This window comes from Mus caroli, chromosome 3 (assembly GCF_900094665.2).
Source record: "Mus caroli chromosome 3, CAROLI_EIJ_v1.1, whole genome shotgun sequence".
NCBI classification, from domain to species: domain Eukaryota; kingdom Metazoa; phylum Chordata; class Mammalia; order Rodentia; family Muridae; genus Mus; species Mus caroli.
Genome location: NC_034572.1, coordinates 77,718,155 through 77,742,941, shown reverse-complemented (window position 1 = coordinate 77,742,941; position 24,787 = coordinate 77,718,155). Strand labels below are relative to the sequence as shown.

Genomic DNA, 24,787 nt, shown 5'->3' with positions numbered 1-24,787 from the left:
ATATTTAACACCACTAGGAATTTAGAGTGATTATCTAAGAAAAGAGAAAGCAAAACTCTTTCTGTTCAAATCTGAGGTTTCAGGATCACTGTATGAATGATGTGTTAGTTTTTTGTGCTATTTAACTGATATTTATTACATGTATATAGTAATTTTAGAAAATATAGGCTATGAGGATACTATTTAATATCACATATTCCTTTCTTTTGATAAAAATTAAGTTATGAAGTCTAATGTCAATACGTGCATTATATTTAAACTATAAGCCACACATGGCTATATGATTAAGAGCTGTAAGAATCCAATTTTATGTTATCTTTCTCTCCTCTCTCTTTCTCTCTCTGATGGACGATGATTAGTAGAAATGCCACAAAGGCATATAGGTAAAATTCTATATGTTAAAAAAATTGTATAATGTAATAACCAGGGAAATATAACAATTATAAAATTACTGATCTTGAAGGGGCATTAGATAATTACCAAAATAAAAACAAAAAGAGTGTTGCTGCTTAATGAATCCAGAATTTTGAAAACATCCACTATAAATAATAAACACAACTAAATAACTAAAAAAAAAAAAAAAACCAAATAAACTAAAGCCAGCCTTTAGATAACCTAGGGAAAAAATTCTTGAAGAAACTCAGTGACTCTCACACAAAGCCTTACTTTATCCAAGTGGAAGGAAGTAGTACCATGGTATGAATGCACTTTATGTGACAACTGTACCAAAAGGCCATAGCAGTTTGTCCAAGTGTCAACCATAATGAGCAGGACACTGCTTACAGGCTGTGGTTATGCACCCATAACCACTGGACAGCCCCCAGCGGGTGCGGCTGACAGCCCCTTACCTCTTTAGGAAGCAAGGAGATGAAGTCTCGCTGGAACTGGGGCTCTATCACTTGCATCATATGCTTCACTTGTGTTGGTTCACAGCTGTCAATGAGCTCATCTAAAGCCAGCAACTTCTCTGGTCCGCTCCAGCTCTACCAAAGAGGAATTGGACACATTACAAATTCATACAAAAGACCCACAAGCCCCTGCATGGCCATGTTTGAGCAGTAGAACCATGGACAGAAGCCACTGAAGCGACTGCAGGTTTTAGTTTTAGCAAGTTTACTCAGTAACTTTCCCAAAAAGCATTAAAAGTCATGACTGGCAAAAACAAACAAACAAACAAACAAACAAACAAAAACCCCACAAACAACAATAACAACAACAAAAACCCAAAGCCTGCATTTATTTTTAATTATAAGAGTTATGCATTCTTCTAACACCAAGACACTGGGAGACACGAAAATCTTGTCCTAGAAACATCCATGTGGGTTACTGAATAAATAGGGAATTTTTGATAGGTCATTTTTCTCTATATATTCTCTTTAGTGGACAGCCATAAATTTTTAAGGCTTGAATAAGGTTTTCATCTAAGAGCTAAGAGATTTGCAACATAAAAAATTAATAGTTGGTTATTCTGCATATCTGACAAGTTTCTTCTATAAACTTTAAAAATGCTTTACTTTACAAAAATTATAGGTAAGAAATGGCAAGCAATAGAAAAGATTAGCTGAGTTAATACTGCAAAATTGGAATATAAACAAAGCCCAAAATGAATAAAAATGCTGTACTTATGAAAAATGAAAACACATATACTTCAAAAGTATGGGTTCTTTTAAAAAACTCTTTCCATTTGTTTGTTTTTAATATTTTCCCTCAGTGTGCATGACTGCTCACAAGAGCCATGGCTCTTTAAAGGAACAAATTTAAGGCCATATGAATAATTTAAAATGTTGGAATTTTGTAATAACCATGTAAAACATTTAAGTAACTTCACAATTGTTACGTGAAAACATATCAACACAGTCCTCTGATGAAGACACTTCTGGGGGCTATGGCGCCATCTTGGACATGGATGGGTAAAGAGTAACAGGCAAGGTATGGCCCCTCCTCTAATACTTGCACTCGGATTCCATAAGATGTAAGAAACACAAAGGCTTGCAGGAAGCGGCACTCAGAGTAATTCAAGAGGTATATATTCCCTTAGACTCTGCAGTGATGTGAACAACTATGGAACTCCGGTTAGCACTGAACTATGTCCGTGACCTACTCTACTTTGCCAGTGTAAGGAGTCGGGGGGGGGGGCTCCAGTAAGTCATGTGCTCTCCTTTCTCTTGCACATACAATGTAGAAAGCATTCACTTGTCCTCAGGGCTCTGTGCTCAGACAGTCTCTACACAACACAGCTTTGAAATGCAACATGGAGAACACCCCACCCAGGAGCCAAAGCACTGGATTGGTTGTCTGATCCCACAGCATTCAGGCATTGCCTCAGATTCTGCCCATCTGACAACATAGCCAAACTTGATTCATCACTGACCATAAAGTATAAATAACTTAAAATTACAATTTATTGATTCACATCCCTCACAGATTTTGAATTTTTTTAAAAAATAGTATGTTGGTTATTTCACCTATCCTACGTTATAAGAAATCTGTAGACAATATCATAGCCAAGGCCATTTTGGGAGATGAACAACTATGCTGACTCAACAAAAGTGCAATTTTAATTAAGCATTTGAAAGCAGAATGCAGATGCAGGAGGCTCAGAGACAAACAAATTCAAGAAGTTCAAAACATATCTAAGACTTAGTCATTACTGTACCAGCTAAGGTACCAGCACTTCTTCTAGATTATGGTATTCAGATCTCCAAATGGTCTCTCAAGCTTCCTACCTTTACTCTCCTATTTTATTTCCCAGGCAAAGTCCCTCTTCTACTTATAGCCTTAAGCCTCCATAATAAGAGACATTTTCTGGCACAGTGATTTCCCCAAAACTAGCAGGATCCCACAGTTTACTTGAAGGAGATGCCCCACCCCCAACCCCCAAGAAAGTGTTTCTCTGGCTGTCATGGAACTCACTTTGTAGACAAGGCTGGCCTCCAACTCATAGAGATCTACCTGCCTCAACCCCTAGAGTACAGGGATTAAAGGCATGTATCAACATCCCCTGCTGATCTCTCTCTCTCTCTTTCCTTCTTTCCTTCCTTCCCCTCTCTCTCTTTCCTTCTTTCCTTCCTTCCTCTCTCTCTCCTTCTTTCCTTCCTTCCCCTCTCTCTCTTTCCTTCTTTCCTTCCTCTCTCTCCTTCTTTCCTTCCTTCCCCCCCTCCTTCCTCTCTCTCTCCTCCCCCCCCCTCTCTTTCTATACAAGCAACTCATACAATATTGATGCAGGTGATTCATGAATTAGCACGAGGGAACACTAATAGAGTGTGCTTACTGTTCCAATCAGGCACAGGTTTTAAGACCTAGGACAGCGCTGAGCCTGAACTCCCATGATAGAAAACTCACTTCTTTAGAACCTAAGCAGGGCAGTCAGTCTATCTGACTGCTGTTTTGAGACAGCGTCTTGCACTGGAGATCACAGGCTTAAGCCACCACACCCAGTTTTCCCATCTCTATTTGAACAGTTCTTGTCCTCTCCTGTGGGCAATTCTTCTTAGTTCAAACAGCTTCATAATCCAACTCAGAAAACGTGATCTAGGTATTCCTTTCTAAAGAACCCAAGGCTCAATCTGTTTCTATTTTGATGTAAAGTTCTGGACTATATTAAATACAGAACTTTCCTCTAGTCTTCCCTGACTAAATACATGAAGTTCTTCAACTTCGTTACACAAGGTTTAATAAGCTTCCTTAACCATGCTGTAACAAAATTTCAAAGAAACAAAAATACTGATCTTGTTTTGTCACCTCTCTTATAGCTTTTAATCTTCTGTTACTAACAAGACTTAAGTAAGACAAATCAGAAAACGTGTAATTTGACTTAGCATAGAACATGGTAAATCTTTAAATATAGAGTTTATTCATTATAAATATCAAAACAGAAGTATTTTTTCTAGTTCATTGTTTTTAGTTGACATTTCTGTTTTTCATTAACAGGCTGTTATCTACAGTGGTGTATCGTTTGTTCTTACTCAATTTGCAAATGGAGTTGTGAGTGTTTTATGAGGACAGAGGAGGCTGGACCAAGTGAGTCCTATAACACCGCCTTAGGAGCAATAGGAGGGCAAGAAGAGGACAAGAGCTCCCATTTTGCTTGTTACACAACAGGGAAGTCACCATCAAATGCCTCAATCGTAGATTTGTACAAAGATTGCCAGTGTATCCCTCACAGGTCAGCTCACACCACCCTCCTTTGTTTGAGAGCTAGGGCTGTCTATAAGATTGGCACTGAAGCATCATAAGCCTCCAGGCAAGTGAGTCAGTTCTAGTAAGTTTGGCACCAGCCTCGAAACAAAACGAAACAAAAACAACAACAATAACAACAACAACAAAACCAGGGTTGTCTTAGCTAAGGTTTCTATTGCTGTGACAAACCAGCAAGACCAACGGAGCAAGTTGGGGAGGGAAGGGTTTATTTAGCATATACCTCCATATTGCTGTTCATTATAGAAGGAAGGCAGGACAGAAACCCAAACAGAGCAGAATCCTGAAGGTGGGAGCTGACCGAGGCCATGGAGGAGTGCTGCTTACTGACTTGCTTCCCCTGGCTTGCTCAGCCTGCTTTCTCATGGACCCTCAGGGATGGCCCCACCCACAGAGGTTGGGTCCTCCACAGTGACCACTAATAGAGAAAATGCCTCAACACTGGATCTTACTGAAGCATTTCTTCAACTGAGGCTCCTTCCTCCCATGACACTAACTTATGTCAAATTGAAACAAAACTGGTTAGCCAGTAGAACAATGTTGGAAATGGCTCTGATAGACTCAGGTGTTTGGATGCTTGGCTGTACTATTAGGAGATGTGGCCTGTTGGAGGAAGTGTGTCACTGTGGGTTGGGCTTTGAGGTTTTATCTATTCAAGCTATGCCCAGTGTGGCATATAGTTTCTTTCTGCTGACTGCAGATCAAGATGTAGAACTCTCAGCTCCTTCTCCAGCACCATGTCTGCCTGCATGCTGTCATGCTTCCTGCCATGATGACAATGGACTGAGCCTCTGAAACTGTAAGCCAGTCCCAATTAAATGTTTTCCTTTATCGTGGTCATGATGTCTCTTCACAGCAATAAAACTCTAGCTAAGACAAGGGCAGTGTATGGCAATGAGTTCTGGGTTATGTCAGAGACAGACTTGAAGCTCAGAAGATCAAGGCTGGATCTACTTTGTCAGGTTGACATTTAGTTGCTACAGAATGTCTTGGGTCAGGAGGATTACATTTTCTACTTGCACTATAGATAATTCTACATTGTTTCGATGAACTAATAATGAGCTCTTTCCAGTTATTCAGGACTCACATGAAGATCAACCTGACTTCTGCTACATGTGTGTGGTGGGGGTGTAGGTCTTTGGTTAATGGTTCAGTCTCTGAGAGCCCCCAAGAGTCCAGGTTAGTTAACTCTGTTGGTCTCCCTGTGGAGTTCCTGTCCCCTTCAGGGTCCTCAATCCTACTACACCCTAAAGCTGTTGCTTGTCTGTGGAATATGTCCCCAACTCAGCTGTCTTGCCTGGCCTCAGTGGGGGAAGAAGCACCTAGCCCTGCAGAGACATGATGTGCTGGGTTTTGGGGGGAGGGGGAGAGCACTCCATTTTCTCAGAAGAAAAGGGGAGGAAGGTGGGGAGAGACTGGGGGGAGCAGCAATAGGGATGTAAAGTGAATAAATAAAAGAATGATCTCTCACTGCAACTACTCATATAAAAGACATACTTTTCTAGGACCAAATGCGTTTAGAGACTCACAGTTGGGTGTTCTGATTTTACCTTTACAGTTAACATTTCTAAAGCTAAGCTGTAACAAGTATAACATTTGGAAATTTTATTTTTTTATTTTTTTTTTAAAGATTTATTTATTTATTATATGTAAGTACACTGTAGCTGTCTTCAGACACTCCAGAAGAGGGCGCCAGATCTTGTTACGGATGGTTGTGAGCCACCATGTGGTTGTGGGATTTGAACTCTGGACCTTCGGAAGAGCAGTCGGGTGCTCTTACCCACTGAGCCATCTCACCAGCCCTGGAAATTTTATTAAACAAACACTGTCTCTAAAACAGCCTCATGAGAAGAAAGTATTAATACCCCCACTATTACATATCAATATTAGAAAAAGTTCTCTTAATGAACATCATAAATGGTTTACAAAAAATACTTTGGTACATTAAAATGCTGTGGGAAAAATGGGCCTAACCATATATAAAAAACCTTATTTGGAATAGCCTGCTAATGAGCGTCTTTTCCAGTCAGTTTTGAGGGCTGTGGAGATGGGCACTAGAGACACCATGTGGTTTCAGCACCCAGGTAAGACCCCAGTGCTGTATTCTGGGTGCTGGCTTGTGCACATGTTCATGTGCATGCAGAACTCATTGTCATTCCTCCCGTTTCCCTGGCTTGGTCAGATATTAGTATTTTAAATATTCCTTTAAGAGTATATAAACATGTCTAGATTTTTATTTTAAGCCTTATTTATTTCTAAATGACTGGACAGAATAAAAAGTTGAGAATTTGCAGGGCACAGGTAGGGGGAAAATGTCATAAATTTGAGGTAAAAGAGTGGGGAAGTAGTAACCCTTACAGGAAAGGTGAGTTTAATTAACACATGTCTATAAACATTAAAAAACAGGCTTTTTTGTGGTAGTATTCATTTTCATAAGTAAAATGTAACTTCCATTTGTTTAATCCCAAGCCTCTTAACCTCAGTACTATAATATTTTGGGTTGGATACTTATTTGCTTTTGGAGGCTATCCTTCATATTGCTTTTGCATAGTAAACATCAAAAGGCTCCGACCCCTTCCCTATTGTTTGCGAGGCAAAAAACAAACCCTTCTGAGAACCAGGGCTCCACACCTGTCAGTTACAGTAGCTAGATCTGCCCTACCCCACAAAATAGTGTTAAAACTCACCTAAAAAGACATCACTTCAAGAAAATTTTCTAGCTATAGATGAAACAAACACACACAGCACCTAAGTATTTAAAATATTAGGATTTATACAATGGGACTTCTTAAATATTTGAAATGACAAAGCCAACGTGTCTTTTAAATTTATAATTTTCTTATGTGTGCATTATGTACCCAACAATTCAAGCAGACAAGAGGTAGTGAAATGTGTTCATTTTATATTGGTGTGGTGGCTAGCTAGCATCAGGCATGTTCATATTTTTATTAATTACTGTCTGGAAAGAATTGTTAAGTACCTCATCTATGATAGCTGTGTTGGTATGTTCTTGATTTAGTCTATCATTCAGAATAAGAAGAGATAAGACAATCTAACTTAAATTATAAAAATCCAAAGTATTCAAGGCAATCTTCCCAGTAAATGTTCAAAGAATTTAAATCCTACTAAAAGACAGTGGTTGGAAGTTGAGCAAACTCAAGGCATCTGCAAGCAAGGCAATGAAAGAAACCACTCAGTCACCTCTACCGAGAAGCAGTGAATGCTAAGTTACCAATCCCAGTGACTCACTGATGGAGTTCCTAAATTAACCTCACATTCCTAATATACAAGAAATGTGTTCAAAAAACAAGAATACATTCCACAGCATAGAAACCCAAACACAAACAAGAAAATAAAGGTATTATTTAGAAACCCAATAAAGCCATGCAAAAATACACTTACACAAAATAAGCACTGTGCTTTCGTTTTTACAAGATGTATGCCATCTAACAGGCGTGCTGTTTAAGTGTACACCTAGGGGGTTCCCAGGATGCCTGTCTTTCTGGATGACCACGACTCTACCCAGTTTTAGAACACTTCTGTCACCCTTCCCAAAAGAAACCCTACATCTCTTAGGAGGTAGCCCCAGGCCTCTCTGCTTCCTACATGGCAACCACTAAACTACTTTCTGTCTCTTTTTATTAATAAATGTTTATTAATAAATGTTTTATTAATAAATGTTTCCGCTTACATCTGGCTTCTTTTGCTTAGTCCAATGTTTCCAATGCTCATAAATGGTACAGCATCAGAAACACTACCTTTTTTGTTAATGGCCAAATTCTTCTGTACTCCCACCCTGACCCCAAGCAAGCGAGCGAAGCATTTCAACAGTGTGCTCACGTAGTCACCTGAAACATTTTCAGCCACTCTTGAAGGCCTGTGGGTGGTTGGACAGATGTAATCCTCCGCCGCTGCTGCCCTTGCCCATTGGCTGCTCTCAGGTCCCCAAAAGTTGTTGGTGTTGCTGAACATGGTACAAGGCCAGTGGTACTAAAAAATAAAATAAAAAGTATGAAAGTATTAATGTTACCAATATTTCAGAGATAAAAATATTTTAGATATCCTGCTTATACGTAAGTCCAGATGTATTTAAAATTATTTACAATATTTTATCCATTGCTAATTTTAATTTGTGATTTATTAAGCTGAGCCTAGGTATAAGAGTGGAAGAAAGGTCTTAATTAAAAACTATGAACTCTAATTTACTCAGAGTAATGATCTGGTGTTCTTCAGACATCAGTAGAGCAATCCCTTTTGCTTGCTACTCTCAGGGCAGGGACACCCAAAGCCTGCTTTGCTATTCTTTTTCTCCTGCTTTGCAGATGGTCTTATTGTGTCACCCAGGCTAGCTTTAAACTCCTAAGCTTCCTGCTTCAAATACAGGCATTTGGCCTCCTTCTTCATCCCCCTCTTCCTCCTCCTTCCTTCTCTTCCTTCTTTTCCTCCTCCTCCTCCTTCTCTTCCCCCTCCTCCTTCTCCTCCTCCTCTTTTCCTCTTCCTCTTCATCACTAAAGTTCCTTCTCTATCACCATCCCAGCAATGCTACTGGCAACCAAATGACAAAGCTCTAAGTTGCCAGTGTATTTGCTTAGGGCTGCAGGTGCAATCAGTAATAGAACACAGGCTGAGTGCGCACAGGCCAGGTTGTGAGTGAGCCCAGAACTAAGTATGCAAGCAATAATACAGGCCTTAGAACACAGCTCCTACTTCCATGACTGCTCTTCAAGCACTCAGCTTAAGTTTAGATTTTCTTTGTAAAAATAAGTATGAAAGTATTGTTACCAATATTTCAGAGATAAAATATTTTATATTTCACTGCTTATACATAAGTTCTTGAGATTGCCCCAGATGCATTGAAATTATTTATGATATTTTATCCATTGCTAATTTTAATTTGTCATTTATTAAGCTGAGCCTAGGTATCTGGTAGTAGTCAGCCTCAATGAGACCTAGTTTTTCAAAAAAAAGTATAGAGAATTTCAAACAAAATTAAGAGATAACTGAACATTCTTATCCAATAATTTAACTGAGATAATGAAAAACATAAATGAATGAACTCAGAACAGAGTATAGTGCTTCTGCTCGAGCCCTGAGACTGTATCTCTGCTATCTGAGCGTGGGAAGACCACACAGACACACACACAGCGCTGGTGGCTCCTCTAAGCTGGTTCAAGCACCTCAAACCAGGTAATGCGAGCATTTCTGCCTTACAGGTGGTATTAACATTCAACAAAACTACATCTGTGGAAGAATCCTCAGCTCACTGAACTATGATAATAAAGTATCTTAAATCCAAAGAGCAGACAGCTCACATCTGTTATCACAGCACTTGAGGATGAGGCAGAACGACCATTTTAAGTTTGAGGCAAGCTACATAGTGAATTCTAAGTCAGGCTGGGTTACAGTGAATTTGTTTACAAAACAAAAAACAAACAAAAACAAACAAACAAAAAACCTCCAACAAAACAAATCCAAAATGAACAGAATTAAACCAGAAACACAAAGAGCACATGTAACCTGTACCATAACGACTGATCTCCACCTCTGACAAACTGCTAATGAAGCAACTCCTCATTTTTTAAAGCGGTAAAGACATCACTATTTTATAGAAAAATCCTTATGCCTGCATCCTTTCAACTGTTTAATATTCATTTACAACAAGCTCTAATATTCAACTAGCAAATCAATCTTTCCTTCATTCAAATCCAAAAGCAAATTCAGTTTCTTTTTCTCCAAAATAAAACAGGCTGTGTTAATAGTTAAAATCTCCTAAGGAGGCAGGAGAATACAAAATGAGTTTTATCTTATTACCTGTCAAAAAAGCCCTGTCAGAATCATTACTGAATATCAAACATATATGTTAGTAACTGACAAAATTGTTTCAAAGATATGGAAATAAATATGTATTGGCTCTAATTCTCCTTTAGTAGGATTCCTTGTTAAAAGGCTGTTGCTGTCTTGACATAAAAAGTAGGCAACAAAAATTTTATGAGAATGTGTTCTGTACCAAAAGTTCTATTCTCAAACAACTGATCATTTAATACTTTTGTTTTGGTATTGTCTTTAATAGAAGACCAAAATAATGTGAACAGACTGAAATATGTGCACTGAAAAAAATTACATTTACAGTTAGTTTAACATCAAACAACTTCCTCATCTGAGAAATGTATCATCAAGGTTGGGAGGAAAACCAAAATGACGTGAGTATTTGCGGTGTCTCTATCCCTCCACACCCTCTGGTGGAAGCGCCCAACAGTGAAATTGTCAGACAGCAGAGGGGAGGGGAGAAGGGCTGTACAGAGAACGAAGCTTTCTTCATCTCTTTAGCATCATCTCGCCAGAGCTTTCTGTATGTAAAGTTATCCTAAGCAGTATCATTCCTTGATTACACAGGAGCATTAAATACATTTCCACAATTGAATGAAATAAAAACAAACTGTATGTACGGGGGTGTGTGACAATTTGTAATGCTGTTTTAGAAAAATCTTGTATCTAAGCAATGTTAATTTTATTCTGTTTCACAGAATAAAAATAACTAAATCAAAAAAATTAAAAAAAAAAATCCTAACCATAATGTCCTTGGAATTTCTACTGTTCACTCTGACCAGTTATTCAATAAAAGTGACAGTTATACAAAAGTGGGGGAGGGGACCACAGAGTTCTTAGATACTTTTGTCATTTAAATGTTAAAATACAGCATTTCAAGTGACATCTAAAACCATGTTTAATTGGCTGGGAAATGAGATATTGTGCTTAAATTAGTCTAATTAGCGTGAGAGTGGGCAAAGTTTTATACTGACAGAGTATAAAAAATGATGGAGTGAAGAAGGAAACAGGACTACAATTGTATTGAGTTGTTATGGAAACTATTGTACAAGTGTAGAAATGTATGTGTTAAAACATAAAACCCATCACGCCAATAAATGGGGATTTCTAACACATTCATTCCATGAAGTAAGTTTTAGTAACCGGGAGATTTACCTCACTGCTAATAAATTTATCTTCGATTTGGTATATGAAAGTAGCTACCCTAAAACAGCAGTTGCTATAGTAACAGGAGACATTTCCTCACATTCAGATCTCATGGTTTACTGTTTAGAAGTCCTTAAAATTGTGACTTTGCAATCTTGTTTAAAGAACTCCAGCATGTGTCTCCCATCAGAGTGTCAGTAAGAAAGGCCAACATGGACAGTGCAAGCCCTTCTGCTTGGGTTGAGACTCATGCCCTTCCCCGTTTCTGTAATGTTAAAACACATTTCAACAACCAACAACACTGAATACAGTAGCACTGTTACTCTTCGAAAACAAATTCAAAGAAATGTTTCCAGATGACATGCCCGCCTACCCCTCTATTCAACGTTACCTGGTATAATCTGAGACTTTGCATGGCTTCTTTCCCAAAGAAAAGGAACGAACCTCAGAACCATGGTCCAACTTTCTTTTCATCTATAAAGTAAAACAGATAAAATAAAAAAAATATTACTTGGTCCATTATCAGACTTTGAGCTTGCATGCTAATATTTAAAAACTGTTAAATTTTCATGTGTCTACAATGATGATTATTAGTAGGTTAATCAGAAAATATATTACACAGTTTTTCCTATTTGCTTTACTCTTATGGACTGGATAGGTAATGTTCCCCTTAGCATTCTACTGGGAAGAACAGTGTTGGGTGAGAAACTAATATTTATCATGCCCTTAGAATGTTATATACTTTTCATTTTTCAGTTTAATAACAAGAAAAAAATTTATTAGCACATAGAAAATAACTGTATTTAGTATGTCTTCCTTACTAATCTTCACTTTTCTTTAAAAATATTAAGATAAAAATTTAAAATTTCACAAGCAGAAATATGAATAACTGAATTTTAAGCATTCATATCATTATACAAAGGTAGAGAGCAAAATAAGCTAATCTTGAATAGTGATTAAAATAAAGAAGAAAGAGTTTAGCAAGGATAACAGAGACAGTTAAGAAGAGTAAATCCCTAATAGCAGACAATCTGTATCTGCCACAGTAAAGCTGAAGGAAAAAAATCATCAACTGCTACATACAGAATGCGCAGCCCATACTTAGGACGAAACACTCTTGAAACAACGAAATGATTGTAAAAGAATGAGTTATGACTAACACATATTTGATATATGAGACATGTCTAACATGTACATCTTAAAGGTTTTTCACTATTCCATGTTGTGCTATCAATACATTCAAAATTGCATTTGTCAATGTCAATATTGAAATATTTATTTTTTTATTTCACTATCAATTAACGTAGGTCATCTGAATATATGTATACAGAATAAAATCTGTGAAGGTTCAACTTTTCCTATTTCAACAGCTTCTCTTGGATTTGCATGTACTCACTAACTACTGTATTACTGCATGTTATGGGGAGATAGCTATCTTCATTTTTATAGTAAGCTGGAACCCCTATTTTGCAGTAGGCTCATTTTCCTACCTATTGCTTCACATGGGAACGCATGGAACATAGTATATATACTGTAAATACTAAAAGGCATTAAAAAGATTCAAACTCTGGGATGGGCTAGCAAGGACTTGTTATCATGAAGAAAGTGTCCCAGTCAACACTGGGTCATCTGTGGCTGCGAAGGCTCAAGAAGCTTATGCACAATTTATACCTTAGTGAAACACCTACTGTGGGAAACAGAACTGGCCTGCTTTTTCCCTCTGGAAGTTTCTATACTCACTTCATTTTTAAAAGACAATCTCCAAAATATATTATTTTTTCTCTTTGTAAATAATCTTATCAGAAAACAAAAAATATAGAAGCTGTAATGCACAGGGAGCCATGTGCTTCCACGTGTAGAATTCAGATACTCAGACATGTACCTACACACAAATGAATCCATCAGGAAGGTCAGCCAGTACAGAACTTGATAACTTTCATAGATGATTTTCATGATCATTATGGGAGTCTCTGACACTCATCTGAATTAAGACAGTAATGCTGGCTCTCAGAACTCCCCAGAACGCCTTGTAAATATGCTGGTACAAATGACATCTAATTGCCACTAAAAGCAAACTTTATTTCCATCTAGAATCTTTCAATAAATAAAATGTTTAAAACACATATCACAGAATTCACTGAGAAGGGTTTATGTTTAAATTATTTTACAAAACAAAGCATCTTCTGAATGACTGTGGAAATCTTTTAAATACTGTAATGTTAACTGAAAATACTGACTTTATAACCAAAAATTAATTGGGTAATTTTTTAAAGATACCACAAGTAGTCCAATCTCTTCAAACATAAAGCCTACACATTTCAGTGACTACACTCTAAGAGTTAACTAAGGAGCACATATGTATGTCTATGGTACAGGAAAACTGAACAGAAAGGTTCACGGAAAGCCAAGTGAGGCTGAGTATTTCCAGGTCAGCATTTAACGGAGCTACATTTCTGGAGTCTCAGATACGTTTTCAGTGAAAAATTCTCAGATGGAAATGTACATTTTATTTTAAAGCTTCTCCCAGCTCACACCATCGCTCCATACTTGCTTACAACAGTCATGAAATAAAGCAGAATACCAGACATCCAACCACCCACCAAAATTAGAGGATACTGCAGCCATCTCTGATGATACAGATTTTCCTTCTCAGGCACACACACACACACAACCACACAGCACAGGAAGAAAACAGATTACTTACTTTGTAAAAAATCATTTTTAATGTGCCGTAGAAACCCATATTTTCTGTATTTTTCCCCTTCAGGGATTCTGTGCCCCCGTGTGTCCGGCTGCTTGGCAGTCTCTGACAATATAACCCCTTTTCAGGTAGGTATGTCACAGATTCTAACGTGGACATGCTCAGGCACGCCAGAAAAGGAAGATTAGGCAGCGGAACCGGCAGCAAAACTCCCCAGCACCAGCAGACGCAGCTCAGAACCAGAACGCTGCTCGGGACGCACACACGCATGCAGCTCCACTGAGGAGAACTCGGGGAATAATGAGCGAGAACCCACAAGATTATTGGAGGAGACTATGCCCTGTCAAAGCCTTGACTGAACAGATTCCTCCCTCAGCAGCAGAGGGATCAGATTACATCTTCCCTTGAACACAGAATGGTGCAGTCCAGGGTTCAGCAATGCAGACTGCACATCAATTATATGGTGATCTGCTCCAGGGAGCCCGTAAGCACACAACGCACTGAACAGAGGGCGGACGTGGGCAGCAGAGACCGCCCCCACACCACAGCCCCTCTCCCCTTCCAAACTTTCAGGAGATTATTTTTGTGTTTTGTAAAACCCACATTTTTGACGAGATTTAAATAGCAATCAGCATTACCACAAATAAGTCCTTCCAGAAAGAAACATTTTGGAAATGAAATGTATTTGGGTAACCCCCACCCCCAACAGAGGCAAAGCAGGCTACTTTCATTACTGTCATCCTACTGGATAGACTTGGCAGAGGCTGACTATATTCTTCAAGTAGCTTGGGCAGTGTGATATGGGCAATTCCAAAGGGAAAAATTAAGTATTCTTGGGGGAACTGACAACAAAGTAAGCCAGTTTGGAGCATAAAGGTTCTTTTACAGAAATTATGTAATAAAAGATAAATTTCACCTGTATGTCTCTTATATTAAGATTTAGTAAAATTATTTCTTACGCTTTACCACACATTATTTTAAAATATAGTTTTCAAGATAACTGCCAGTGATTCTCGGGAACAAGGAGGGTTACCCTTAAAAATGAACCACTTCTACCTAATGCATGTTTGTCTCAAGGCTACTTTCTCCATGTGTTCCGTGCTCACTCGGGAATCCCCCTGGGTCAACAAGAGGTTGTGGACTTTTACCTCAAAAATGATTGTGACAATGTACATTGCTTAGCATTAAAAAAGAATTTTATGTAATAATAAAGAAACTAATTTGCCTAAAGGCAACCTTTTTCATAGAATGATTATGTACAAATTTAGGTATTCATCTTGCAGCTTGCTACACAACTGCCCTTGGAAGTGGTGATAAGACTTCTTGGATAAGAAAGCTATTATCAAGTGCCCAGTTAATTAACTCCTATCCTCCCCACTAATGTTCTTTATTACAAGTAAGCTATGTGCCCATAGTTACTTAGAGCACTTAGTTTCTTCAGAAAAAAAGATTCCTACTATGTGAACAATATATTTTAATAGTTCTGCATGGTAATGGAATATTACATGAAATATCAATTTTTAAAATGTTTACCATTATAAACATGACATTCAATGTAATACTGTTTACTTCCACATGTAAATTTTATGAAGATGCACATCTTGGATTCTCTCCAAGAAATTATGTTCTACTGTCTATTATCTTCTCAAACATTTACCTAATTCTTACGTCATCCCCCATCAGACACAATATGTACATACATGCTCAACAAAAGTTATTTTTCCTACCAATCAATTCATTCTCTGCAAAGGGAAGTTCTTTTTAAATCGAAACTTCTTGCTTTGGGGGCGGGGGTGTGTCCAATATTTGGGAAAATATACAGACCCTTATTAACTAGTTGCTTCATGATCGGGGGGAGGGGGTTTGCCAGCAAATATGGAGTTCTTGTTTGTTCCAGGCTACTGAAGAATATTAACAAGTAGTTGGACTCTCCTGCAGAATTTGTATTGGGTAAGCTGAGTGGGGTGCCAGGGATAGAAATACCTTTATTCAAAGGAGTTCTCATGGTTACATGGCTGCTGATTATGGTCATGAAGTTACAAGGAAACCTGCTCATAAAGTTTTATCAAAAGGATACATTGGGAAGTCTATACCATCCCACTTCCTTCACTTCCTTCATCTACCAAGGTGATCACTTAGGAGTGGCCCCTATTAATTTAGCCCTTTAAGTGAAAAATATGTATGGTTATAATTACTAATGATGACTTCCATTTACCAAATACTTAAACAATTCTCCCAATACTTAATTTACAATGCTAATTTAACTGTAAAGAACTAGCCAAGCAAAACTAGTTAACCAATTTCCTAATCAGATTTCAAAGTAACAAAGTAAAAATAAAGATTTTTCCAGCACTCTTTTTTTAAGTAGCATCACTGAAAACCATGCATATCTCCTTAGTACCAGACTCTACATATGACCCAGGCAAGGCAAAGCATTCACATCGTCTGATTTCTGGCTGTCTTAGCTTACAGATGGTCTCAAGCATAAATCATATTTAGGTGTTTTAGTAATATATTTTATATACTTTTTTCTATCTATATTACACCAGGATGGACAGAAACATGGGGACTTTAGCCTATAATCTATGTAGTTCTAAGCTTACTTTGTATTTTATGCCTTATGCTGTAAGATCAAGTAGAAGTTCATCAAAAAGATTAGCTGGTGAGTTTCTACTATAGATAAATAAATGCTAATGTCAGTTGTACAAAATTTTTAGAATATCTCAACACAGTAAATATGTTTTCATTACAATAAAATAAATTTTCATGCAATTCCAGACAGGCAATAATTTTCCCATTCTTTAAAAATATTCCTTGTACTAGCAATGCATAAGCATTATTTAAACTAAAACCTATTAGCAAGCTTTAGAGTTGGTTGTATACAAGTGGATGCTGGCTCCAGAAATAAGCAGCACAAAGATGTTCTGAACCAGAGCCCAAGATCTGGGAGATAATGGCATAGAATGGTTAACCACCACTAGTCTAAGCAAAGGACTCACTCTGAGCAAACGGCTGGACACCTAGTTGGTTATATACAGAAACAAACCAGAACAGGCTTCTGTGGATGATGCAAGTATGCACATGCAGCGGCAACAAAAGAATTGCACCTATCCTCCTTGGCATGACCTTCAGACTCCTGGCTTCCCTACAGCACACAATTACTCTTCCAAGTCATTACTAACTAGTCTTGGTATTCTCTGCCACAACAACCTAACGTTATCTCTGTACAACTTTCTCTCTAATAATTACTCCTGGAAGGTTCATACATCACTCAAGTTTATCTGTAGGACATCCAGAAAAACATTTATGTAACAAATAACAGTTTTAAACAATTGGCCATACAAGCAAGCAGTAGCAACCACAAGCGTAATTTGGTAATTCAGGCATTTGTATGAATATATAAAGTATATGTTTCTTAATATCTACTCTACTTAGTATTTCCAAGTTTACTGTAATAGGATTGGTTGTACCATGAATATTATTTTCTTAGTTACCTTGCTAACAGTTAAAAATACATTTCTACCTTATAATAGTAAGAAGATGTGTTTGTATTTTGATGTCAGTGATCTTATTATCATGACAACATTCTACTCTGGAAAAGAACAGGAAACTACCTACCACAGTTAGCTGTCTCGCCCTGAGCAGAATTAGATTAGAGACAGCTCAAATTTTCTACATCAAAGAAAAGAATGGCAAGCATGTTGAGGCTGTAACAAACTTTTGGACTCCTTCCTAACTGGCTGTCATTAACTTTCCTATGGAAAGGCTCCTGAGTAAAGTGGAGAGTCAGTGGAGTGCTCTCTTGCAGGTGCTATCAGCTGGGAAGGAGGTGTGCAGCTCAGCACCCATGCATGCACTACTGCAATAGGCAAGGCACTGGCTAGTAGGGCATTTCCTACAGTCATTAGGAAATTAGCCGGCTCTTACAATGTGCCAAGCACAGGATAGTATATAATTTAAGACTTTTTCTTCTTCTATTAAATGTATAGTAAAATAAGAAAGGACAAGGACATGGAGACACACACACACACCCCACACGGGGTGGGGAAGCAGAGCTTTTAGAACCCATAATAAAATTAGCTTTAAAAATATCGAACTCTCGATTTCCAAAATACTCTCCAACTAAACCAACACCACAGTATTAATGCATAGCTACCCAACATTAAACACAATATATAATTTAAAATAAATCTGAAAAACACAAAAAGATTTTATACAAAAATTGTAACCATAGTAAATCAAACTGTAAATGAACATAAAGCTCAGACTTTAAAAGTTTTATTTAACTAAATATAACTGTAAAAATAGTATTTATTTATTTTTCTGTAAGTTCAAACTATCTAAAAGCCTCTTTACAGAGATGCAGCCTAGGGTTGGAGAGATGGCTCAGCAGTTAAGAACACACAGATGCAGCCTCTGGTAATCTGGCACAATCAATTACAAAGTCAATGCAAAGATTATAATGTGCACATGTATGTGAATGTACAAAAATATAAATGTCCACACATTCAGAACTTACACACAATAATGAAGGCTAGAGTTTCATTTAACACAGAAGAAAATAAAGATAGAAGTTTTATTTACATTTCTAGGATATATATTTCTGTAGAACTGTCAGGGATTTGGTAGGAAGTCAGCATACTTCACAATATAGTACACTGTGCACTAGGCCAACAATCCATGCAAGCTACCCTCAATCTACTAACAAGTATTGCGTTTCTCTCTCTCACACTTTAGATCTAAAATACAGTACCACTACCTTAAATGTATGTGTTATTAGCTGTTTCCTCTTAAAACTGTACTGTAAACTTATTCTTATATTTTCAGTAAAGAAAATGTCATAAAAATATAAAAGGTTGACTTTAGGAAAAACAAAATAGTAAATAATACACAGTAAAGATGAAATTTACTTTCCTTCAATGTAAAGCTTACAGCCCAATTTACTATTTTCTTCATCCACATCTATATTTATTGGAGCTGGCTATGAAGTTCAAACCTACTTGAGAAAAGTTTTCATGTATATGAAATCTTGTGTGTGAATACCAATCTTGTATTCATTTACAGATGTTTAAAATCCTGGAACTAATTTCTTAAATTAGTGATTAGTCATGACAAAGAGTTTGAGGCATCTAAAAAAGCTATAAACTAAGAAATAAAAGGAGTGTTTTATCTATTGAACCAACAAAACACTTGAGTAGCAGGAAGCCATCCATATGCCATGGAGTGGACCTGGAAGCCATCTAATCTAATCTTTCTTTGTGATGAACTTGAGGCGCAGACTCTAAGGAGAAACCTTGGCTCAAACGTCAGCGTGCCTTCGGCCACTTGGCACATGAGTTGTGTGGGGAATGAGTGGTAGTACTCCTTAGATACTTACATACCCTAAAGGACTGTGAGGACTCTCCGAATGTCTAACAGGTATTAAGTACCCTACAAATGGTAACTGCCATTAATGGTGACAATGGTAAGAACCGGTGTCCTGCCAGGATGTGGGCTCTGTTTCTAGAGCTCAACTTCTCTTTCTAGTTCCCATTACAAGGTAGTGGGTCAAGCTGACAGACATTGCTTAAAAAAAGGTGCTCTGTTTTCAGAGGACTGGTTCCCTGGTCATTACAAGCATGCTTCTACTGTAGGTAGGAAGTCTGAGACAAGTGGCAATGAGGAAAGGATGGCAGACACTGGGTAGAGAAAGCTAGGTTAGAACCCCACCAACTAAGACAAAATGATTAAGTAATCGATTAAAATGATCACATACATATATATATCCCAATCTCTACAAAATGCTACTGAGGACAAACAAAAATATTGCATTAACCTTCTTCCCCAGGGATTCTTAAAACCAGCTGAGAAAATAAAGGTTCTGTAGATGCTGGGGAGGAAAAAGGTCCCCTCTGTGAACCAAAATATAAACTTACAGCCATTACTAACCTGCAGAACTAATAATGGTAAGACTTCTTCTCATCACTGCTCTTAGAGGGTTCATTACAGGGTAACCCATGTACTGCCATCGCCCGACTCGATTACCTAATGTGGAAGTTATAGTGTTCTTTAACGTATTAGCCAATCTACCTTCATCCATGGGAGAATCCCACAAGCCTTTCTGTACAAGGAGAACTTACAGGAATGTATAAGTAGGTATGAGGACTGCTTTGGTTTTTTGTTTGTTTGTTTCACTTTAGTAATGACTAGTAAGAGGTCTTTCTGTTTCAACATACACTCATACCAGAACTGATACATACAAGCAAGTTGTGCTCTTGAACACAGTGTAGTGGGGGAACGGTCCAGAGAAATTTCCCAACCATTATTAAAATGCTATACTCCTCAATGTATCTCAGGGAGGCAGAGGGGGAACATGACGAATTGATTTCCACTAACAGGACCCTTACTATTCATAAACTCAGTTTGTTTTGAATTTTTTCATCCTGTTCTACCATCAGCCCTTAACCCCATGCCTCTCTCCCTTTTACACCTCCAAACCTTTCTTTCTAAAAACACGTACCACACTACTGTTCATTACATATCCAACTGGAGGAGGACTACTTTGAAGTTCAATAATGGCCCCTTTAGGAAGAGAGAAGAAAAACCTAAATATAAAAATGTTAATGGTGGCAGTCTAAATGGCTCTGTAAGCTTTCCCCTTCTTTCCTCACCTGTCAATAAATAAACAAGCTTGATGCATTTTGAGCACTCATTTGTGTATGCCTGAGCAGTGTACTAGGAAACAAACACAGGAAGCTCCTATCAGCGCTAAGACACCGAGCAGGGTGCTATGAAACAAGTGAGCAGTTACAAGGATAGAGGAATCTGGAATGGTAGCACCTAGGAGACAACTTTTCAGCCAAAATGATAGGGTTGAGCTCAAGGTTCAGGTTCAGCAAGGATAGGACAAGTTTGTCTAGGCTGAAGCAATGGTAAAAGGTCAAGATCAGAACACTAAGGATCTTGCAGACCACTATCAAGAGTTTGAAAGTGCAATGTGAATCATTAAAAGGCTTCTAAAATGGAATGATTAACACAATTTCCCTGTATACTGTCTGCCCATATTCTTTCGTGTATTCTCAGCATTGTAAAGTTGAAGATCATTCACAAAGCAATCATTACTTTTTGAAATAAGAGATGCAATTAGGTCTCTGCTATGCAAGCTTGGCCTGAGATTGGATCACCAACACCGACATAGAAGTCAGGCAAGGAAGACTGTGCCTATCTGTAACTCTAGTGTTGGGGGAAGAGGGGGAGACAGGAAGACCCCAGGGCTTGCTGCCCAGAGTGCCTAGCCAAATCAGCATCAGACTCAGTGAGAGACTGAGTCTCAAAACTTAAGATGGAAAGCTATAAGGCACTATGCCCAATGTTGACTTCTGGCCTCTATTCATCTGCAGGCACATGTGCACATACCCACATGAAGAGACATGGTAAAAAGTATACACAGTATTTGCCTTGTTTTCAACATATATATTATTTACCCCTTGATCCTGTCATGATTTACCACCCCCTGAAACCAGCTCTCAAATCAACCCCCTATTTCAAAGTCCACTAAACTTGGACCAAGAAGAGAACTGAAGAGCAGGTAACCCCCAAACCCTAAGTGCTGTGCACCACATGTAAAGCACCATTTGAGGTTCTGCTAACTCACTTCCGTTCCACCATTACAGCCCTTATCTCACTGCTCTTCTGTTTTCTACATTCTCATCTGACTTCTGCATTTGATAATTCACTTTTTAAAAGAGCGACTGGGCTCAGATGACCAATGACTATTATGGTATTGCCAGTATTTGTTTTAGCAAATGTCTACTACAATAAAAGATGCACTTAGTTTCAGTTATTGGAGCTGAAAGGACATTTCATCGTGAGCTATTCTCTGTGACCATAAAACAACACAGAGCATAACTGTAGAACCTCTAAGTTAAAGGAGACCTTCAACAAAAGTGCCCTTGCTCTGGCCTGGTCGACATGTAGTCATCAGATCAGCCCTAGAACTCTCTGATTTGCTATGTGTTGCTCAACTGACTTTGACAACTGTATTCAGGTGACAATATTTGGTGGGTAGATATGTAAAGTCAGATTTAAACACTAAACTTTTAGAAACTGGCATTTCTTTTTCACCAATTTAGTAATTATATAAAATTTAAAATAACAATAAATAATTTTAGTCAATGTTTTTTGAGACAGAGTCACACTACACAACCCTAACTGACCTGTTAAAAATATTTTTGAAACTCTAATCATTATAATAACTGGGAATATAAACTTACTTCGCTTGAATACCTACTCTGCATCGGTTGTACGCTAATAAACAAAACACCACGTTCTTTATGAATGTACATCAGAGTTCTTACTTGCTCTTTTAAGTACTCAAGCATCTAATGTACTGTCCAACTGAGCACTGAGGTCCCAGTGATCACCCCACTATGTTTAAAAAGAAAGAAAGGTGCTAAACAGTCATATCAAAAGCAGCAATTTACATTTAAAGCAGTTACTGAGTGTGTATAATTTAACAAATTGCAAGAATTATGAGAAGCATAATGTTTACAAGATCCCCTGCTTATTCAGGAGATTTTAGAATCTCCTGAATTTGAATACAAAAGCATATTGCTGGAAACAGACATGCCATTAGTAGAGTTACACATCATCTTTTGTTATAGTCATTTTGTTTATTCACTTTAAAACAAATAAGACATGCTCTAAAGATATCTAACAGTAAGACCTTGAGGACCCCAAATTTCTAAGAATTAACTTTAAACGTTGTTTAGATACCTAACCTCAAAGGATTATTTTTCTGCACTAGTACTGACTTTTTCACATGAAGGCGTAGAACGGAAGGGCAGACTAGGGGCAGATGCTGTGGAGGAGCTGAGACCTGCTCTGGATCTGGACAAGAAGGACGCTAGAACATTTTAAAACTAAATTCTAAATTTTCACAAATTTAAGTTTGCAAGTCACTATGTGTAAGTTTTACAAGAAAAATAATCACGTATTAGATGTAGTTAAAATTCAAACTTAAAACTATCAAAAAGATAATTAACTTCAATGTAATCTTAAAATAATTTATTTAGGTATCTGTCAGGTCTTAAGATAAAGACATACACTCAACAGATAAATAATTTCTTCTTCATGTTAAGCCTTTCCTTTAAAAATTATTCTATAGAGAGAAAACAGCACATTAAAACATCCTAAAGATACTTCAAAATAGATGAAGACTTGATAATGAACATGATCATAACACCATCAGCAAAGATGAAATTAAATGGTTCTTTCTAAAACATTTTCACTCTCCTGGTTTTTATTAGACAATTGCAACGAACAGATTTTGCCAGGCCAAGTTATAATTTACCTCCACTACTCTACTCATTTGAAAACTCGTATGTTATGGATCCACTACACTGTTTACACACAGGTAGCACAGGAAATGGTGATAACTAGGAATCATTTACAGAGTGATCCTTCATCTGTAAACTCTATTGCAATAGGATCAATTTCAGCCTAACATTCTCAGTCATACAATGGGTTCTTATGTTCTAAACGATGAAGGAAAAGGTAGAAAATTAATTAGGAATTAAGGATTTTTTGGTTTTTTAAACATCTATCACATTTGAGAAAGTACTGAGCCAAAGTCAGCAAAATTCTAGCTATCTAGACATTAAGCAAAACAAGATACAAGCTGATCAAGAAGGAGCCATCTCTATCCTAGAAGACCTCCCACATTCTCAAAGAAGAGTAGGCTGGTCAATCAGAGAAGACAAATGGGCATAATTAATAACTAATATTCCTCAGTTCATATGATGATAATACAGTTAGGCATGTGATAATATTTTACTCTAAAACAATAAAGGGAAAAGTCACTAGACTTTAATATGATTGAGTGTGCCTTCAGTAGCCATAATGAAAGAGGCTATATATGTATGTTATTCTTTTTGAGTCTGAATAAGCAATTCATTTACCCAAAGATGCCCTTTTAGGAAAATGGTATACACTGGGAAGAGAACTCACCAAGTCATGTCTCTTCCAGCTGCTTTTGTTCATTGGGTCATGAAAACTGTACAACAGCCTTAAGAAGACAGTGCTATGATGATAACCTCTATTTTATATGAGGAAAGAGGCCAAGAGTTCACTAATTTTCCCAGGGTCAGAAAAACATGGTAGTAGAACCAGATCTTGGCCTCCAATTATAGAATAAAATAGAGTTCTCTAAATTGAGGCAAGACATACTGGTATTTCGGATACTCTAGGATGTTTTCTGAGCTGTGTCAGCGTATCATATGTGGATGGAATCTGCACCAAAGCCAAGGCAGACACAGAGAAAAGACAAACTAGCTACCAGGGAGCCAAATGTGTTCACTGATAAACTGCATGTATGAATTTACCAAAAGAAGCAAGAGTTGATACACAACTGCTAATTTCCCCTTGCTAAGAACAACTTCCTTTATCCTTGGTATGACATATATTAAGACTCAGCAGTTACTAGTGGGCAGAGGAAGAAAATATAAAATTGATCATAACACATTAAGTTTGCTTCCTTTTTCTAATCCCTTTAAGAACTTTAAATTTTTCAAAATGTTATTTATTTTCCGTGTGTGTGTGTGTGTGTGTGTGTGTGTGTGCGCGCGCGATTTTCCATGTGTGTGTGCTCGTATGTGTGTGTGTGCCCCTGCTCATTTCCAATGTGCATCATGAGTACACAAGCATCTGTGGATGCCACAAGAAGGTGTCAGATCCCCTAGTCTGCAGTTACAGGTGGTTGGGAGCCACCAGACGAGGCTGCTAAACACTGAACCCAGGCCCTCTGCAAGAGCAGCAGGTGCTCTTACCTGCTAAGCTGGTTCTCCAGCCCTTTGAAGAACCTAGGTTCTACCCTCATTCCTTCATGGTCCTAGACTTTATTTTCTATGGAAATACTGAAGGATAGTAGGGACCAGGACA

The 24,787-nt window shown here is 37.8% G+C and overlaps 1 protein-coding gene across 10 annotated transcripts in view; it reads right to left on the bottom strand.

Annotated features, from left to right (window-relative positions):
• Window positions 1-24,787, bottom strand: part of Fbxw7 (F-box and WD repeat domain containing 7) — a 161,448-nt gene that overhangs the window by 12,876 nt on the left and 123,785 nt on the right. For 9 of the 10 annotated variants that reach the window (XM_029475514.1, XM_021158294.2, XM_029475520.1 and 6 more), the window contains 3 exons: window positions 11,561-11,643; window positions 8,046-8,187; window positions 849-983 (listed from right to left, as the gene is read on the bottom strand). In XM_029475514.1, the coding sequence (XP_029331374.1) occupies window positions 849-983; window positions 8,046-8,187; window positions 11,561-11,643 (360 nt within the window). Of the gene's footprint in view, window positions 1-848; window positions 984-8,045; window positions 8,188-11,560; window positions 11,644-13,873; window positions 14,307-24,787 lie in introns of those variants that run through there. The other variant, XM_029475521.1, reaches the window with a different exon arrangement.